Below are 17,191 nucleotides of genomic sequence, written 5' to 3' on the forward strand. Positions count from 1 at the left end.
TGCTACAACATGGATGAATCTTGAGGACATTATGCTAAGTGAAATAAGCCAGTCACAAAAAGACAAATACTGTGTGATTCCACTTATATGAGGTACTTAGGGTAGTCAGGTTCATAGAGAAAGCAGAATGGTGGTTGCAGGTATCCTGGGGGGAGGGGAGAATGGAGAGTTAGTGTTAATGGGTACAGTTTCAGTTTTACAAGATGAAAAGACTTCTGGAGATGGATGGTGGTGATGGTTACACAATAATGTGAATGTACTTAATACCACTGAACTGTACACTTACAAATGATTAAGATGGTAAATTTTGTGTATTTTACCACAATAAAAAAATTTTTTTTAAAAGAAGATGATTGGAAATGGTAAATAATCTCGGTAAATATTTTCCTCATTTGCTAATCTCTTTAAAAGATAATGGCCAGTTTAAAAGAAAAATAATAACCATGTATTATGGAGGATATATATATATGTATATATACAGACAATAGTACAAAGGGAGGAGGAAAAAGCATGTAACACTACACACAGAGTTGTATAATATTATTTGAAGATAGTGTTAAGCTTTCTGTGTATTGTAAACTATAGAGCAATAATTAAAAATAACACAAAAAAGTATAGCTCATAAGCCAGTAGTGGGAACACTCAATAAAAAGCCAGTAAAAGAGGGAAAAAAGAACAGAGTAGATTTGAATAAAATAAAACAAGGTAACTCTCCTGTGGCGCCCCTTTGCAGGGATAAAATCTGAAATCGCAAGTCCTTGGGGTGACCTCACAGGTCCGGGCTCCCCCTCCCACCGGGCTTGGGCTGGAAGCACTTCCGGGACACCCTGAGGCTTTTGCTCCTCGGGTGGTGGGGGTCCCCGCCTCGCCCGGCACCTATTTCCTTCCAGCCCTGCCCAGGTTCTCCCCTCCCCTCCCCTCCTCTCCCGGGTGTCAGCTCCCACCTTGCAGAGGCTGCCTCTGACTGTGCCGTCTGAACTTGCCCCCTGACCTGCTGCTCTGCCTCTAACAATTCCCTTCACAGCACCGATCACACATGGAACTTTACAAATGAATTATCTGAGCCCAGGAACTATGTTCTCTAGGCTCTGAGTCAGCCTAGTGCCGAATGCGTAGCAGACATATCATGGGAAGGACTGAGGGCAGAAAGGTGGGCTCCCGGCTTCGCTCCCCTCCTCCTGCCCCTCGGCCACCCAGACCCACTGGGTCTGCCCCCAAGGGCCAGGGCCTCCTGGCCTCCAGGGCTGTTCTCCACCCTACCCTCTTCACCTGCTTAACTCCTGCAAGACTCTGTTGAGATATGGCTCTCCCCAAAGCCTTCCAGGACCCCTGTGCTAGGTCAAGACCCTCCTTGTGTCCAGAGCCTCTTCAGAGCCCTCGCATTTGTCACACTGGGTAATTGCGGCTCGTCTGGCCAGCTGTCCAATGGACCATCAGCTCCTGGAGGGCAGGACCGGGTGTGGCGTATCTATGAATGCCCAGCCTCCCCACCTGGCTCAGAGCTAATGCCCAACAGCTTCTGGTTTAGAGTCCAGTGCAAGGAAGACAGGGCAAGGCTGGGCGAGGGGGGCACCGGCTCCAGGTTTCCCAAAGGCTGACCAGCACCCAGCTCCTGAGCTGGAACCTTCTGGCCCAAGACAAGCTCCCTTCTAGGATGAGAAGGTGCCTGGGTGACCCGCTCCAGCCTTGTCACTTCAGAGGGACTCTTCCCAGGCCCAGCCGTCATTGCTCTCTTCCCTGGGAAAGGGGCTGAAGCTCACGGCCTCTGAATCAGATGTTGTTGGGCCTTTGATGGAGACCAGAAAACTTCTTTCCCGTCTGAAGGAAGGGTCTGCTCAGCAAATCAATGGTGCAACCAGACATGGGGTGTGGGGTGGGAGGGGGCCCATTTATAATCAGCAGTATCCCTCTGCATGCTGATAATTAATGCACTCCTGCCCTTCCAAATAGTTCTCTTTCCATTAAAGTTGTCCCCGTGCGGCCTCAGCTTGGCAACACTTTCCCAGCTGTTGGTGTGAGCCATTGTAAGCGCCGAAGGTGAATAAAACAGAATGATTTTAAAAGTAATTCAATCATTTTATAAAATTTGACACTGCCCCCTCCTCAAACTGGGACCAAATAAGATCCTGAAATCCGAGTTTGGGCACAGAATTTCAATGTCATCTGGGTCATTATTCAGCACAGAAAACACGAGGCCACTCTAGCTCCATCAGCCTTAGATGAAAGACCTCGCGCCTCTGTACCTCGGTTTCCTCTTCTGTAAAATGGGGCTACTCCTGCTTGCCTCCTGGGCTAAAAGTGATAAGAGAAGGTAAGAGAAGGTAAAGTCCTTAGCACAGGGTCTGGGATGCATTCAGTGTTCCAGAAATAATAGTAGCAGGAGCTACATCATTGATGTTTTGAACACAAAGGCAACTTCGGAGAGTGGAAAGGGAATTGACTTGGAAGTCAGATCTTTTGTAGTGTGACTTTGTGTCCATTATTTCTCTGGCCTCACTTTCTCCACCTTTAAAATGGGGGTAAGAATGTCTATCCTGCCTTGATATTGTGATGGTCAAATAAAATCATGTCCATAAAGTGACGGACAGGTTGTCAGGGGTTGGCAGATTTTGTTGTCAGGATTTTAGAGGTAAGGGGAGCCAGGCCCAGAGAGGGCAATGTCATGCCCAGAGTCACACAGGATGTATTCTCAAAGATGGTCTCACCGGGGTTCTTACCCTAGAGTTCACAGCCCCCTCAAAGTTCCACAGGTGGGTCAGAGAGCCCCAGAATGCAAAGTTGTGAAGTTTTGTGTATTTCTTCTGGGGCAAGTTTCGGAAGTTCTTATTAGATTCTCAAAGGGGCCATGATCTCGCACAGTTAAAGAGCCACTATCCTAATTTAACCCCCTTTACTTCACAGGTGGAGAAACCAAGTCCCACAGAGGGCAAGGTCACAGGGCAAGTTAGAGACAGGCCAGGATTCCTTAGAGAATGGAGCTGTTAAATGAAGGCCCCTCCCTGCTCTAGGAGGCCCTGGGTGTCTAATGCCCAGGCCGTGGTTTTGGAAACAGTCCTGCTTGTGGCTCTCATAAGTTTTCAAAATCCGTTCACATCTGGCCGCTGAGTTGAATCCATCCCTTTCCAGGCGCTACGAGGTTCTGAAGGGTCTGCTGAATTTGGGGGGAACTTGGGCAGCGATCCCACATTTTTGAGAGGTGAGACAGGCAGCCCCACCGTGTTCAAGTAACCATGATCATGTTGGGAATGGGAGGGGTTGGGAGGTGTTTCTAGCTTGTATGACCCAGGATGGTGAGCTCTGGGGGATTGGGGGAAGGCACTGGGTAGGGGTGGGTGGTGAGTGTGAGGTGCTTGTGGGACCCTCAGGAGGGGAAGCTCAGCTGGGTTGCAAGCTCCTGCCCTGCTCCCCACTGCCCCCAACTCTCCACTCCTCCACCCCTCCCCCACCCCAGCCCTGCCATCTAGGAGGGTCCAGACCTGCTGACAGGGCCCTGCGCCTTCTTGCTTTGCTTGTTGTGAGTTGCTGCCTGAGTTTCTGATCCCATCTCATCTCTATTTCCTGTCACCACGGAATCACTCTCCGGGACACCCAGGAATTTGCTTTTCCTGCTTCCAAACCAGCCTTCTTTTCTACCTCCAGCCCCCTCTTTTTTCTGAATCCACAAAGCTGCTTCTGCAAATAATAAATAGCACACACCACCAGGTTTGATTAATTAACTGCACAAAAATGCTGGGGAAACCAGTGAAGGAGATAATTACGCAAAACAGATAGTGTCAGGTTTACCAGCTACTTTTCTTCCCCCTCCTGCTCTCTGAGGACTTGGGGGAAGCGTCCTTCCCTTTTCCCTGGAGCTGCTTGGTGAAAGAGGGGCTCCCCAGTAAGTCCTGCTCACAAAGGTCAGGAGAGAGGCAGGCGGGGGTGGGGGTGGGGGTGGGTAATGAGCAATGGGGGCAGGGCGGCCGCGCTGGGGACACACCTGATGGGCTATCTTCGGCCATTCCCAGGTGCGCTTGCCGATAGACGCCCCCTCCCACCTGGCCCCAAACCAGGCCCATTTCTTCTCTTCCTCCCTGCTTTAGGCTCTTACCTGGAATGGTAAGAGCTGGGCTTTGAGGTGGGAGTAGGTAGAACACACATTTTGGCCAAATTCCCCAGATCCACTGGGGCTGCCCCACCTACCAGACAGAGGAGTTCTGGGGGGCGTGAAGCCCCCTGACTGCCGCACCAGGGAGATCATAGGGCATTTGGGGCCTCACTGAGTTTGTTCTCCATCTTTCTACGGGGAGGGCCGGCCCAGAGTGGGGCTAGGCTGTGCTCGGGCCCCTGCCCAGTGGCGTCCCGGGCCCTGGCACTCCTCCCGCCTGGCCCAGCTCACAGCGCCCGCTCCCTCCACCCGTGTGACCCCCAGGAGGCGAGGTCTCGGGTGGGCTCTCTTCCCCTCCCCCCGGGGCCCAGGCGCCCGCTCACCTCCTGCCCGCCTCGGCGTCCCGGTAGTCCTCGATGGCCAGCCGGAGCTTGCGCCGGTGCAGGGAGCTGCACACGCCCAGGCCCAGCTCCAGGTCCTCGTCACTCAGGCTCAGCAGCACCTGCGCCGGCAGGTGGGGAGGCGTGGGGGCGGGGACCCCAGGCACCGCTCCCCTCAGTGGGCACACGTTCCCGGGAACGTCTGTGCAGCCGCCTCGCCTCCAGCCACTGGCCCATGAGGCCAGGCGGTGGGATCGCTGACCTGGCTGAAAGGGCCCCCCAGTCCTGCCCTGCGTCCCTCCAGCCAGGTAAGGGAAGGTTAGTCCCATTTTAAAGACGAGAAGGCTGAGGCTCCGAAGGGCTGTGTGTCTTGTCGGAGAGACACAATGGTTTACTGGGGTCCCTGGAGCCTGAACCCGGTTCAGCCAGCTCCTCTAACCCGGACGATGGGAGGGGTTGAGGGGGGCGTTCCCACGGGGGCCCGGCAGGTGCCCTACCTTCCCACTCTTGACGTTCTCTGCACAGGCCTTGACGTACATGGGCATGGCCATGACCACCTCCAGCCAGGCCTGGACGGTGCCGGCCTTCCAGTGCGACATGGGCGTGGTCCTGACCAGCTCCACCTGCTGCAGCCGGTCTGTCTGCTCCTCGCCCTCCGACAGGCTGAGGCTCTGTCGCGTGGGGCTGCACTGGCTGTCCGAGTCTGCAACACACAAGCACACAGGGTCGTGGGGCGAGGGGCAAGGCAGGGGCTGCAGGGGGCAGGGACTGGGCAGGCTGTGCCCCCTGAGTCTGCACCCCTGGGGATGCAGGGGGTGGGCAGGGATGTCTTTCCCCCCATACATTTCTTCTTTTCAGAATCCAAACGGCTTTTGTTTTGTTTTGCTGCCCCTCCCCCAGTCCAAAGTAATCTGTGCCCTCTAAAAGAAAAGAATTTTAAAAACTTAATCCAGAAGAGAATAAAAATAAAATAGAAAGTGAAAATCACCCCAAATCCTACGCTACCCAGAGACAGCAGCTGCTAGTATTTAGTTAAATGGTCTTTGGGATACACAAATGCCTACGCTTACAAACAAACACAGATCCCCACATTTACATGATGTGTTCCGTTTTGTAATATGTTGTTCTCATTTACACGACGCAGGACACCCTTCCGTCTCAGCAGAGACTGCACAGGATTCGTCAAAGGGATGCTCTGAATCTATTTCACCCGCTGCCTGTTGATGGGCCTGGGTCGTCCCTCATTTTTCACTATTGTAAACAACGCCAAGGCAGTCATCTTTGGGCAACAGGGTGATTTATATTTTTAGGATAAATGGAGCCCCAGCTCTATTCCTTAACACACCGAAGCCTGTTTCTGGAGTGGCCCTCACAGACAAAAACGTCTCTCCACCAGCATTTTCCAACCCCATTCCTTAATCCATGGTCGGCTGCATCAACACTTGATAAATATACCAAGTTCAGGTGGTGAAGAGTCAACCGAGAAGGGAAAAGAATCTTTCTCTAAAAGCAGGGTTAAATGAAAACCCAAATGGATAAACTCAATACCATGAGAGATGACAAGTATTAAAAAATAAGCCTGATTTGAAATGACTCTATATTATATTGTATATTATAAATCATTCTAATATGTAAACAATGCGTATCCATCAAATCGGCACATAGTAAAACAATGGGTGTGCAGAACACAAAAATGTTATAGTTACTGAGTTTGGAAGTATGAGGTTATTTCCCTTTTGCTATAACTCTGGGTATCATCAAAGTTCCATAATAAACATGTATAAGTTTATAATGAAAAAATTGGAAAAATTAAAAAATTAGGAAGCAGTTATGGATGGGAGTTTGAATGATGCTCCGTTCGTATGTTGGAATATAAGCAATTAATTTAAAAATCTGTCACAAGAGAATAGTTTTGACATGGGAAAATGTTCACAATCTATCGTCAAGTGTAAAAGCACAGTACAAGATAGCACGTACAACGTAATCCCAACCACATTAAAAATATATATATATGATTATATATAATGTATAATATAATTATGTATATGTAATATATACATATATATGTAATATATTACATTATACTAGGTGGGTAAATGTTAAAAGTCTTTATCTCTGGAAAGGAGTGATAGGTAATTGTGCATGAATGTGTGTGTGTGAGTGTGCACTTGTGAGTGTGCCAGTGTGTGTGCATGCTTTTCTAGCTCCCACGTTTTCTGCATTGACTATATTATTTTTGAAATTGAAAAAAAAACACAGCCTAGAAATCTTACTTTTTCAAGTCACAAAGCCCCTTCCCCCAATTCCCTTGCCTCCCTCTGTTGAAACACCTTGGATGACTCTTGGGAAATGGCTACACCAGCTTGGTGGTCACACACTTCTCCTTCATCCCAGGTCCACCGAAACTTTTCTCCCCAATGCTTGGGGGCCTCTAACTGCCCAGCCAAGAGCCCTTCGGGGCCCACAGTCACCTGGCCTGAAAGATGCCATCCCCGGTACAGCAGGGCGCTGGGCAGAGCGACCTAACTCTGGGTGGGCAGAGATGGTGCCTCGTGCCTCAGTTTCCACCTCTGCAAGTTGTCATGATGCTGCTCCCGGCCTTCTGCCTCCTTCTCTGGGCTGCCCTGCAGACTCAGTGACAGTGGGGGTGATGGGGCCTATCTATACTGGATGGGTAGGGGTGAGAGGTCACTGCAGCATCATTATATTTCCCTTCTCAGGTGGACGGAAGGCGACCCCGCACCCCCCAGCCCGGAAAACAGCAGATGGCACAGACTATGTGCAGGTCACCAATCTGAGCACACATGTTGCCATGGTGCCCCGGAATGCGGAAACAGCAGCTGCCTCTGCAGCCCTGACTGGGGGCTCCAAGACCCTGCCTGGTAAGAGAGCTAGCTGCCTGGCTAGGGGCACAGACCTCAGCCTAGGTGTCCCCTCCTGCTGGAACCGTGCTCCCAAGGACAGGCTTGGCTGGCAAGGAAGCCTTTCTGCTTGGGTCCTACAGGTGTTGACCACTGGCACCCAAACAGGGTGTCCTTCTTAGGTTGGAGAGAGCTGAGAACCTCTGCCTTATTCCTGTAGTGAAGTCCTCTCTCTGTTTCATGATTCTGGGAAGATGAGAGACCATGTGTGGCTAAATCTGGTTACCCCAGATCTCAAGACACAGCCCATGTTGTCCATTTGGACCAGCCCTGTGGGAAGAGACCAGGCTTTGGAGTTGAATAGACTTTGGCTTTAGGCAAATTCCTTTACCTCTTCAAGCCTCGGTTTTCCCATCTATAAAATGGGAATAATATTCAATAATAATATCTACCACCTAGGTTAACATGACTCTTGTAAGTTCTGAATGTGAAGCCATAGTAGGCACTCAGTCAAGGGTGACTATTATTGGTAATAAAGGGCTTCTCCCCTGGGGCTTGGGCAATTTTTTTGGCTACACCTAGAATTTAGCAGTCGTTGCCTCAGTCCCTCCCTGTATTCCTGGGATGAAATGTGATTTGAGCTCAGTTCAGGTGCTTAGGGAGGGAACCCAGTCCCACCTGTTGTCAAGCCCACCTGGGCAGAAGTTCATCGTCCCAGTCAGACTCCGGCCTGGCTGGGAGGGGGCACCTGTGAGGGGAGGGGCGAATTTGTGGATTCTGTACCAAGGTGGGGGCTAGGGGTGTGTTTGTGGTGCTTGGCTATATGTCCCCAGTAAGGGAGATCAAGGGGCATAGGATGGGGAAAGACAGGAGAGAGAGAATGAAAGAGAGACTCAAAGAGCAAACCTTCAGGAAGAAATAGTGTTACAGAGACACAAAAACAAGAAGATAAACAGGCTGGAGAGACTGAGTAGAGAGGGAATGACAGATAAGTGGACAAAGAAAAAAAGCAGACTTCCGGGCTGTGTGTGTGTGTACACACTCGTGAGTGTGTGTTTTCCTGAGCTTGGTGTGTCTTTGTGTATGTGTGCAGGTTATTCTATAGCTAACAGGCCTCGGGCCTGTGCGGGGAGCTGGCTTTTCAATTCACATTGTTTATGGAGTCCAGGCTCGAGGAATGCCAGAGGCCAAGCTGGGTTCATATGAGCAAACCACACATTTTGGTTTCTGAGAAAAGACAGCTATTCACCAGCCCACCTCTTTCACCCCCTCCCCGCCCCAACCACCAGGACTGACGCCAAGGGGAAGATGCTGCAGAAGGACGGAGGGTGGGGGGGAGTCTTTGCGGCCATAAACCATTAATTAAAGGCAATTTCCAAAATGTAGGCATTATGGTGCCAGATTTTATGTCTGGGATTCCATCAGTCCTGGCTTTTATTTCCCCTCTGTCTCAGCCCTGAGAGTGGGAATAACTCATGTTTATGGCCAGGAGCTCAGAGGAGGCTGGGGAGATAGAGGGGCTGACCGAGCCCCTGGCAGACTCTGAGGAGGTGCCAGCAACACGCAGCCACTCTGGATCCTTCCGAACACCAGGAGGACCGTGGTGATTCTGGAAGGAGTGGGTCTCATCCTCCCAACCACCCCCGACACGCATGCACCGCAGAACCTCAGCAATTAGTCATTGAGTTCTCCCTCAAACTGGGCCTACAGAGGCAGCTGTGCTAGCCTAGCCCAGGGGTTGGCAAGCTACAGCCCAAGGGCCAAATCCAGCCCTCTGCCTGTTTCCCTAGATAAAATTTTATTGGGACACAGCCATGCTCATTTGTTTACACATTGTCTAAGGCTGCTTTCCTGTTACAATAGCAGAGCTGAGTAGTTGTGACCGATTGGTCCAAAAAGCCTAAAATGTTTACTATCTGGCCTGTTATAGAAAATCCTTTACAGAAACCCTGAGGTTCCGAGGTGGCAATGGACTATGAGAGACCTTGGTTTGAAGCCCAGCTCTGCTGCTTACCAGCCAGATGATCCTGGGGAAGTGTTTTAAGTTTTCTCAGCCTCGCTTTCCCCATCTGTGAAATGGGGTGATAATAATGCTAATCTCACAGGTCTATGTGGGGATGAAAGGAGATGATGTATGATGTAGACAAAGTGCTCAGCCCGGTGTCTGGCATACAGTGCGTGCTCAGTGACTGAGCGGGACCTCTGTCCTCTGCAGGCTCATGTCCCTTACAGTCTAGACCCACTCTGCCCAGTGTAGTAGTCACAAGCCACATGTGGCCATTGAGCACTTGCAGTGTGGTTAGTCCCCGTTGAGAAGTGTCGACGGTATAAAATACACCCTGGATTTTGAAGACTTTGTACAAAAAAAGATGTAAAATATCTCATTTATAATTTTTATATTGGTCACATATTGAAATGATAATATTTTGGGTATATTGAGTTAAAAAATATACATTACTACGACTCATTTCACCTGTTTCTTTTTACTTTTTAATGCATCTACCAGAAAATCTAAAACCACATATGTGGTTTACATTATATTTTACTGGGCAGAGCTAGTCTGGATGGAAGATTTTTGTTTGTATTCTCATTCCGTTTTACCCCCTCTGTTTGTTTGGAAGTGAAGCACCCTATTTCTCTGTTTTTGGTTCAGTAGTTCTCTAAGTGTGGTTCCTGGGCCAGTAGCAGCAGCAACTCCTGGGAACTTGTTGGAAATGAAAATTATAGATTCCCACCCCAGATCTCCTGGCCCCCAGGTGATTCTGATGTACGCTGAAGTTCTAGAACCTTCTTTAATGATTACTCTTTGAGATTTACTATGCATATTTAACTTAAAACCTGGGGTTATCAATATCTTAATGCCCTCTCCTAAATGGTAAGAGTTATTTAACGCATATTACTTCTTTTTTTAAAAAATAAAATAAATTTATTTATTTATTTATTATTTTTGGCTGCATTGGGTCTTCACTGGTGCGTGCGGGCTTTCTCTGGTTGTGGTGAGCGGGGGCTACTCTTCAGTGTGGTGCGTGGGCTTCTCGTTGCGGTGGCTTCTCTTGTTGCGGAGCATGGGCTCTAGGCGTGTGGGCTTCAGTAGTTGCAGCACGTGGGCTCAGTAGTTGTGGCTCGTGGGCTCTAGAGCGCAGGCTCAGTAGTTGTGGCACATGGGCTTAGTTGCTCCACGGCATGTGGGATCTTCCCAGACCAGGGATCAAACCTGTGTCCCCTGCATTGGCAGGTGGATTCTTAACCACTGTGCCACCAGTGAAGACCCTAAAACATATCACTTCTGATCACTCTTCCTGACTTACACTGTATCATGTCCAGTATTAATTCCATCCTTTAAAAAAAAACCCCACAATTTAGACATTGTCATCATGATTACTTTATACTGCTAATATTTGCTTAAAATAATTTACCTACATGTTTACCAGTTTCTTTGTTCATCATTTCTTCTAGTGTCTCAGACCTCACTTCTAGGATAACTTTTCTTATTCCTGAAGAACATGATTTAAAAGTTCCTCCATAAAGATTATTTTGATGGTAAGCTTTTATGACTTATGTTTACCTGAAAAAAGTCTATATGTCATCCTTGTTCTTAAAGAGCTTTGCTGGGTACACAGTTTTAGGCTGACAGGTTTTTTTTTTCTCTTTGCACTGGAAAACATTGCTCCACTATCTCTCTCTCGTTTTCACTAAAGAGAAGTCAGCTCCAGTCTGATTGTTGTTTTGTTAGCTGCTCTTCAGAGTTTCTCTTTGTCTTTGGTTTTCAGTTTCATTATGACGAGGCTAGAGGTAGCTTTCTTTTTATTTATCCTGATTGATATAAATTGTACTTCCTGCATCTGTGGGTTCATTTTTGGAATATTCTCAACCATTACCTCTTAAAATATTACCTCTTCTCCATTCTCTGTTTGCTCTCCTTCTGGGGTTAGACTTTCTTCCCTATCTTATAACCTAGTGCTGTCCAATAGAACTTTCTGTGATAATGGAAATGTTGTATATAGGCATACCTTTTTTTATTGCACTTCATTTTATTGTACTTGCAGATACTGATTTCTTTTTACAAATTGAAGGTTTGTGGTAACCTTGCATCAAGCAAGTCTATCAGCACCATTTTTCCAATAGCGTTTGCTCACTTCGTGTCTCTGTGTCAGGTTTTGGCAGAAAATATTACGTCAATTCTCGTAATATTCCAAACATTTTCATTATTACATTTGTTATGGTGACCTGTGATCAGTGATCTTTTATGTTACTATTGCAAAAAGATTACGACTTGATGAAGGCTCAGATGATGGTTAGCATTTGATAGCAATAAAGTATTTTTAAATTAAGGTATGTACACTGTTTTTTAGACATAATGCTATTGCATACTTAATAGAGTACAGTACAGTGTAAACATAACATTTATATGCACTGGGAAATCAAAAAATTCATGTGACTTACTTTATTGTGGTATTTACTGTGGTGGTCTGAAACCCAACCCATGACATCTTTGAGGTCTGCCTGCAACATACATTGTCCAGTGTGACAGCTGTTAGCCACATGTGGCTATCAGCACTTAAAATGTGCTCATAGGAACTGAGTTATAAATTTAATTTAATTTTAATTGATCCAAATATAAGTTTACATGGCCGTATGTGGCTAGTGGCTAGTGGGTATTGTAGTGGGCCAGAAAGCTCTGATTTCTCCTTCATGGTTTTCATCAACTTATCTCTCTGCATTGCATTCTGGGTAATTTCCTTAGACATATTTTCCATTTAAAAAATTCTCTCTTCAGCTATTTAGTCTGCTGTTTAACCCATCCTTTTTTTTTTTTTTTTTTTTTTGTTACCAACTATATATATATATTTTCATTTCTAAAATTTCTATTTGGTTCTTTTTCAAATTCGTCTGGTCTTTCCAGATAGTCTCTTGTTATTTGTTCAGGTCTATGATTTCTTACACTTCCTTAAATATCCTTAAATATTTAATCTTACATTTCCTTAAATATGGCATACATATTATGTTCTATTTGGTATTGATCATTACTGTATCTGAGAGGGCTTGGAGGGTCCAAATTTGTTGTTTGTTTCTGCTGATTCTCATGCATGCTGAACTCATATTTGGTCTTATTATGGGAATCTTTAGGTTCTAAATAAGAGATGCTTTCCTCCTGAGAGGATGGACGTTGCTTCTGCTGGGGTGGGGAGGAGATAGGGCGTGGGGAGCAGGGACCACTTCACCCCCGTCAGAGAGGCCCTGGAAGAATGAGAGAGTCACAGTTTCTGATGCTTCGCTTTGCACACCCCAAGGTTTACTCCCCTGTCACTGGTCCTGATATCAGCATCTGTGTCCAGGACAAACTCCAGTTTTTGCCTTTGGTTATCACTCACTGCTCCTGTCCTGGTATTAGTTCATGGCCTTTTATTTTTGGATGGAAGTGCCTTGGGAATTTCCCTTATTTTTGATGAGGCCAGCGAGGTATTGAAAAGTATGTTTTGTTTCAGATGTAGTGGTTTTGTAGCGGGAGGTCCTTCAGAGTCTGCCTTCCTCCACACTGCCCTGACTGGACACCCCTCTTGCTATGTGCACTGTTCACCCAGCACTCTTCATGTTCTGCTGGCACTGCCGTGCATGGGTCTGTCCACCTGCCCTGCCCGAAGGGAATCCCGAAGTCAGCAGTCAAATCTATCCATCTCTTTATTACCCAGGCCTGGTTCATGGTGTTGCTTAATACCATTAGTGGTGGTAAAAGCCCAAGTTATGGGAAGGGGATGGACAATACCACTTTGCTTTGTTTTTATTTGAATCTGCCCAGGGACCTTCTCTGCTCAACACCCTTCACTGGCTCCCTGGATAAAACCCAAGTTCCTTACATGACAAGGCTCTGTGTGGCCCAGCCCTGCCGACTTTGTCAGCTTCTCCTCGGTCTGTCACCCCTTCCCTGGGCTTCTTGGGACCACTTCCCTGGTGCTCCTGCCTCTCCCACCCACCATCTCCAATCAGCTGTGCCTGCTCCCCTCTCTGCCTGAAAGGTGGTCTGCTGCTGTCTCCTCTGCCGGAACTCCTATGAAGCCTTCAGGGCTCTGTTTAAATGTCGCCTCTTCCAGGGACCCCTTCTCTGGTCACCTGGCATAGGTCAGTCACCCCCTGCAACACACACCCCTCCACAGCCCTCAAACCACACTCACACAAGCTCTCATTCCAGGTACCGAGCCTGCACTTCTCACAGCTGAAGTTAATTAATGACTGTGTAATTGTTTGATGGGTGTCTGGCTTCCCACTAGATGTCAGCTCCACGAGGACAGGAGCTGGGCCCGTTCTGCTCTCTGGGTGTCCCTGGTACCTAGCAAGGGCCCAGACCAGTGGTGTGCTGGTAAACGTTTAACAACCAGCTCTCGTATTTTTAAGAAGCGCTTTGGGAAAAAAAAAAAAAAAGAAAGTATTTGGTTTATAGCATTTGTTTGCCCATCTCTGTGGTGTAAATATGCCCATTGTGGCCAATTTCAGTTGCCAACATGATGCCCCTGGGCATGGGGTTGGAAATCAGTTTGTGAGCCCGTATGAGCTCCAGCCCACTGCTGCCTGGAACAGAAGGAGCTCTGTACATTTTGGTTAAAAGAAGGTAGGCAGGACGGGAGGTGAGGCCAACACAATGACTGTCTCCAGGCTCACCTTCTGCCGGCCCCACCTCCTTTAGGCCACCTCAGGATGCTGGTTCCTCGAATGTGCACATGGTCTCAGGGCCTGTTGACCTTGGCATTACTGAATGACATTTGGGGCGAGACCATTCTTTGTCGTGGGGGCCGTCTGTGTTTAGCAGCACCCCCGGCCTCCACCCACTAGAGGCCGGTGAGCACGCAGTGTGGCTGCTCCCAGCGCCCCCATCCTTCCGCCCCCCGGGCCCCTCCGTCCTCAGACCAGCCCTGCTCGGGCAGCCGACCCCCGTCAAAACTCCCTGTCCTTGGACAGTGGCAAGGGAGCCCCTGTCGGCACTTTCAAGCCAAACGCTGAATTCTCATTTTTTAAACACTGCATTATAAGGTGAAAAAATGACGTTTTATGGCCTGATAACGGCCGCTGTGTTGGAGGGAGATGCTTTGCTCCAGCGCCCGGTCACAACTCCTGTGAAATACTAGGTGCAAAGGTCAGGCCCTCTGAGCCTGGGCCACCGGGACCGGACAGCGTGGTCTAAACGGCATCAAGTCACTAACTGTGCAGCTGCGGGGGCAACAGCAGGTCCCCAGGTGGGCTGCCACCAATCCCCAACACCCCGACCCCAGGTGGGCTGCCACCAATCCCCAACACCCCGACCCCAGAGCCAAGCAGGCCGTTGGAGGCCCTGAGCTAAAAGCTGATGGCACTCTCACCCCACGTGTCCCTTCAAATACACGAAACCATGTGGTACCCAGAAAAATCCCACAGAGCTCTGCTCTCACCAGTGATAACTACTTAATGCTTAACCCCCCCCCCCCCCCCCGCCGCATACTTCCCTTTCCCCTCATTTGAGCCTAAGTTGTGCTCGCTGTGTCTGTCCCCAGCCCGGCAGGTCCCCTGCCCCCAGCCTCAGAGGACACCCTCCTCCAGCCACTCTTCCTGCCAGCTGCTGCTCCCCACACCCTGGGAATTTTCCAAGGCATCAGGGAATTGACTTGGTGGAGTCGACAGGTCTCATTTCCCAGGTATACGCTTGGCAAGTACTTTCTAATTTTACAGACTTCAGAGGAAAATGCTCAGAAGAGGTCCAGGGAAGGCAAACATACTGTGATCCAATGACAACTACTGTATGCTTCAAAAACATGTATCGAAACGTTCCTTTTTCCTCCTTGCTAACCTGTTGTAATGCTGAATAGTGCCCACATTTGGGAAAGTCCTTCTTAGACTCTAACTTGCAGCTGATGTCTCCTCCCTTTTTTGCTTCCACCAGGCAAGTATTCCAGCTGGCTGCTGGCCTCCCCGTGTATTCCACAGCTAGTCCTCTTTTTCAACCTGCTTTCCTGGCCAACTTCTCTGTTGGTGGATGGGCCTGAAAGGTGAATTCTGTGAGAAACGAGGGGGCTCTTTAAGGCCACGGGCAGGAGGAGGATTCTTCTCCACGTGCCCATGTAGGGACAGTAGCAGTTTGTGTCGGTGCAGTTCTTAGAGGCAAAGCTGGAGGCGATGGACAGCTGTGGGGTCTGAGAACCCCTAATGGCTCTGCAGTTCCACCTCTTCTTCCCTTCACCCACCCTCCCAGCTCCCCTGTGGGCCTCAGGACATCTCTGCTCAGCCTGCTTCCATGAGCCACATGAACTGTGGTCATTGTGTTGGCCGTGAGACCCAGTCCGTTTGCTCGCTGGGCACCACAGCTGAGTCAGATCCGTGAAGCTCTGGCTTGGGCGTGGCCTTTGGAGGCAGTGCCTCCTTTGGGATCATCCTCATCGAATGATGCACCTGTCCGACCTCCTGCCTCCTTGAAATGCCTCACAGTGCCTCCTGGAAGTTTCCCGCACCGGGGGCGAGCGACTTTATTTCTTGCCCAAAGGGCAATAGGAACAGCAAAGATGTTTAAGGGCAGTATTCGTTTAACTTCCTTCAAAATGAAGAGCACTTTGGTGAGGCTTGGGCTGGGGGCCTTCTTGCAACTCAGATGCTATGGGAAATGTCAGGGAGAAAACTGGTGCTAGCCATGGCTGTTCGTCATGCATCCTGAAACACGATTCCTGGCGGAGTCTGGAGCCAGGGCTGGTGGCCACCATGCTCACTGTGGACTGACACCCCTCTCAAACCCACTGATATGTTTACCAGAACCTTGGCACAAGGCAAAACATCCTAGGAAGTTTCCACTCATTTGGGGAAATATGCCTCTCCCCGCTTTTAGATGACCTCCTTTAGTTGTGACACCTCTTCTCTGCCTCCCTCCAGGACTAGATTGTTCTAACGGCTCACGGTTTTACCAGCTTCACTCGCATCTGCCTGGAAAGTGGTGTAGTGCAATAGTCTGCTGGACCCCAATCCTTAGCCTTGTTCCGTCGCTGACTACGTCTCCTTGGGCCATTTATGTTGCCCCTTGGGGCCTCAGTTTCCTTATCTGTAAGGTTGAAACAATAACACAACACACACTTCATATGATTTTGGTGAGGACTATGTTAGAATAATTTATGTCATCTCGTCATTTACATCTGCACCCTCAGCCCTTAGCTCTAGGCCTGGCACATAGAAAGTGGTCAGCCAGTGTTTGTTGAATGACTTAATGAGCGTGTGTAGAGTGCCTACACACACCTGGCACAGCAGGCCCTCCGTGAAGGTCAGCAAGTCATATTGTACTTCTCTCTCCCAGCTTCCATCATTGCCCCCAACCGCCCAGCAGCCAGTCTTTGTCCTCAGTCCTCAGCCTGACCCCCTCTCTATATCCCTGGGTTTCCAGCTTATGGCTTTCTTCACACTGATGACCGTGCATCCCGCTGAAATTTCTGGGAGAGCAGAGCGTCACCCTCTTGTCAGGTCCATCAGCACCTTCACCTGAAGTGCTCCCTCGCCCACACCCTCTCCATCTCTGAGTCCCACAGAGCCCGGCCAAGTCCACGAGAAATGATTTAGCTGGGCTCTCAGGCTGCAGGCGGTCTGACCCCGAGTCCTGCCGGCCATATGGGCCCCCGGGAACTCCGGTGCTGATTCCAGGCTTCTGAGGGCAGCTCCCCCGCTTCTGCCCAAACACCCCAAGCCCTGGGGACACTGCTCAGGGTCAGAAATGAGTGCGGTCCCCCTGCTGCCTGGCTGTCCAGGGAGGGAAGGGCAGGAGGGCCCTCTGGTGAAGGAGGACGTGGGCCAATGAAATGGGCACCTATGGCCTGGGACTCACTGGTCAAGGGGAAGACAAGGACCACCAGGGCTGGACCGGCCCACAG

The 17,191-nt window shown here is 49.3% G+C and overlaps 1 protein-coding gene across 4 annotated transcripts in view; it reads right to left on the minus strand.

Moving 5' to 3' along the window:
- KAZN (kazrin, periplakin interacting protein) overlaps nt 1-17,191 on the minus strand; it is a 468,988-nt gene that overhangs the window by 19,277 nt on the left and 432,520 nt on the right. For all 4 annotated transcript variants that reach the window (XM_082417173.1, XM_082417176.1, XM_082417175.1 and 1 more), the window contains 2 exons: nt 4,962-5,167; nt 4,468-4,586 (listed from right to left, as the gene is read on the minus strand). In XM_082417173.1, coding sequence (XP_082273299.1) covers nt 4,468-4,586; nt 4,962-5,167 — 325 coding nt within the window. The remainder of the gene's footprint in view (nt 1-4,467; nt 4,587-4,961; nt 5,168-17,191) is intronic.

The sequence above is a fragment of the Balaenoptera physalus genome, assembly GCF_965194825.1.
Source record: "Balaenoptera physalus genome assembly, chromosome: 1".
In the NCBI taxonomy this organism is placed as follows: Eukaryota; Metazoa; Chordata; class Mammalia; order Artiodactyla; family Balaenopteridae; genus Balaenoptera; species Balaenoptera physalus.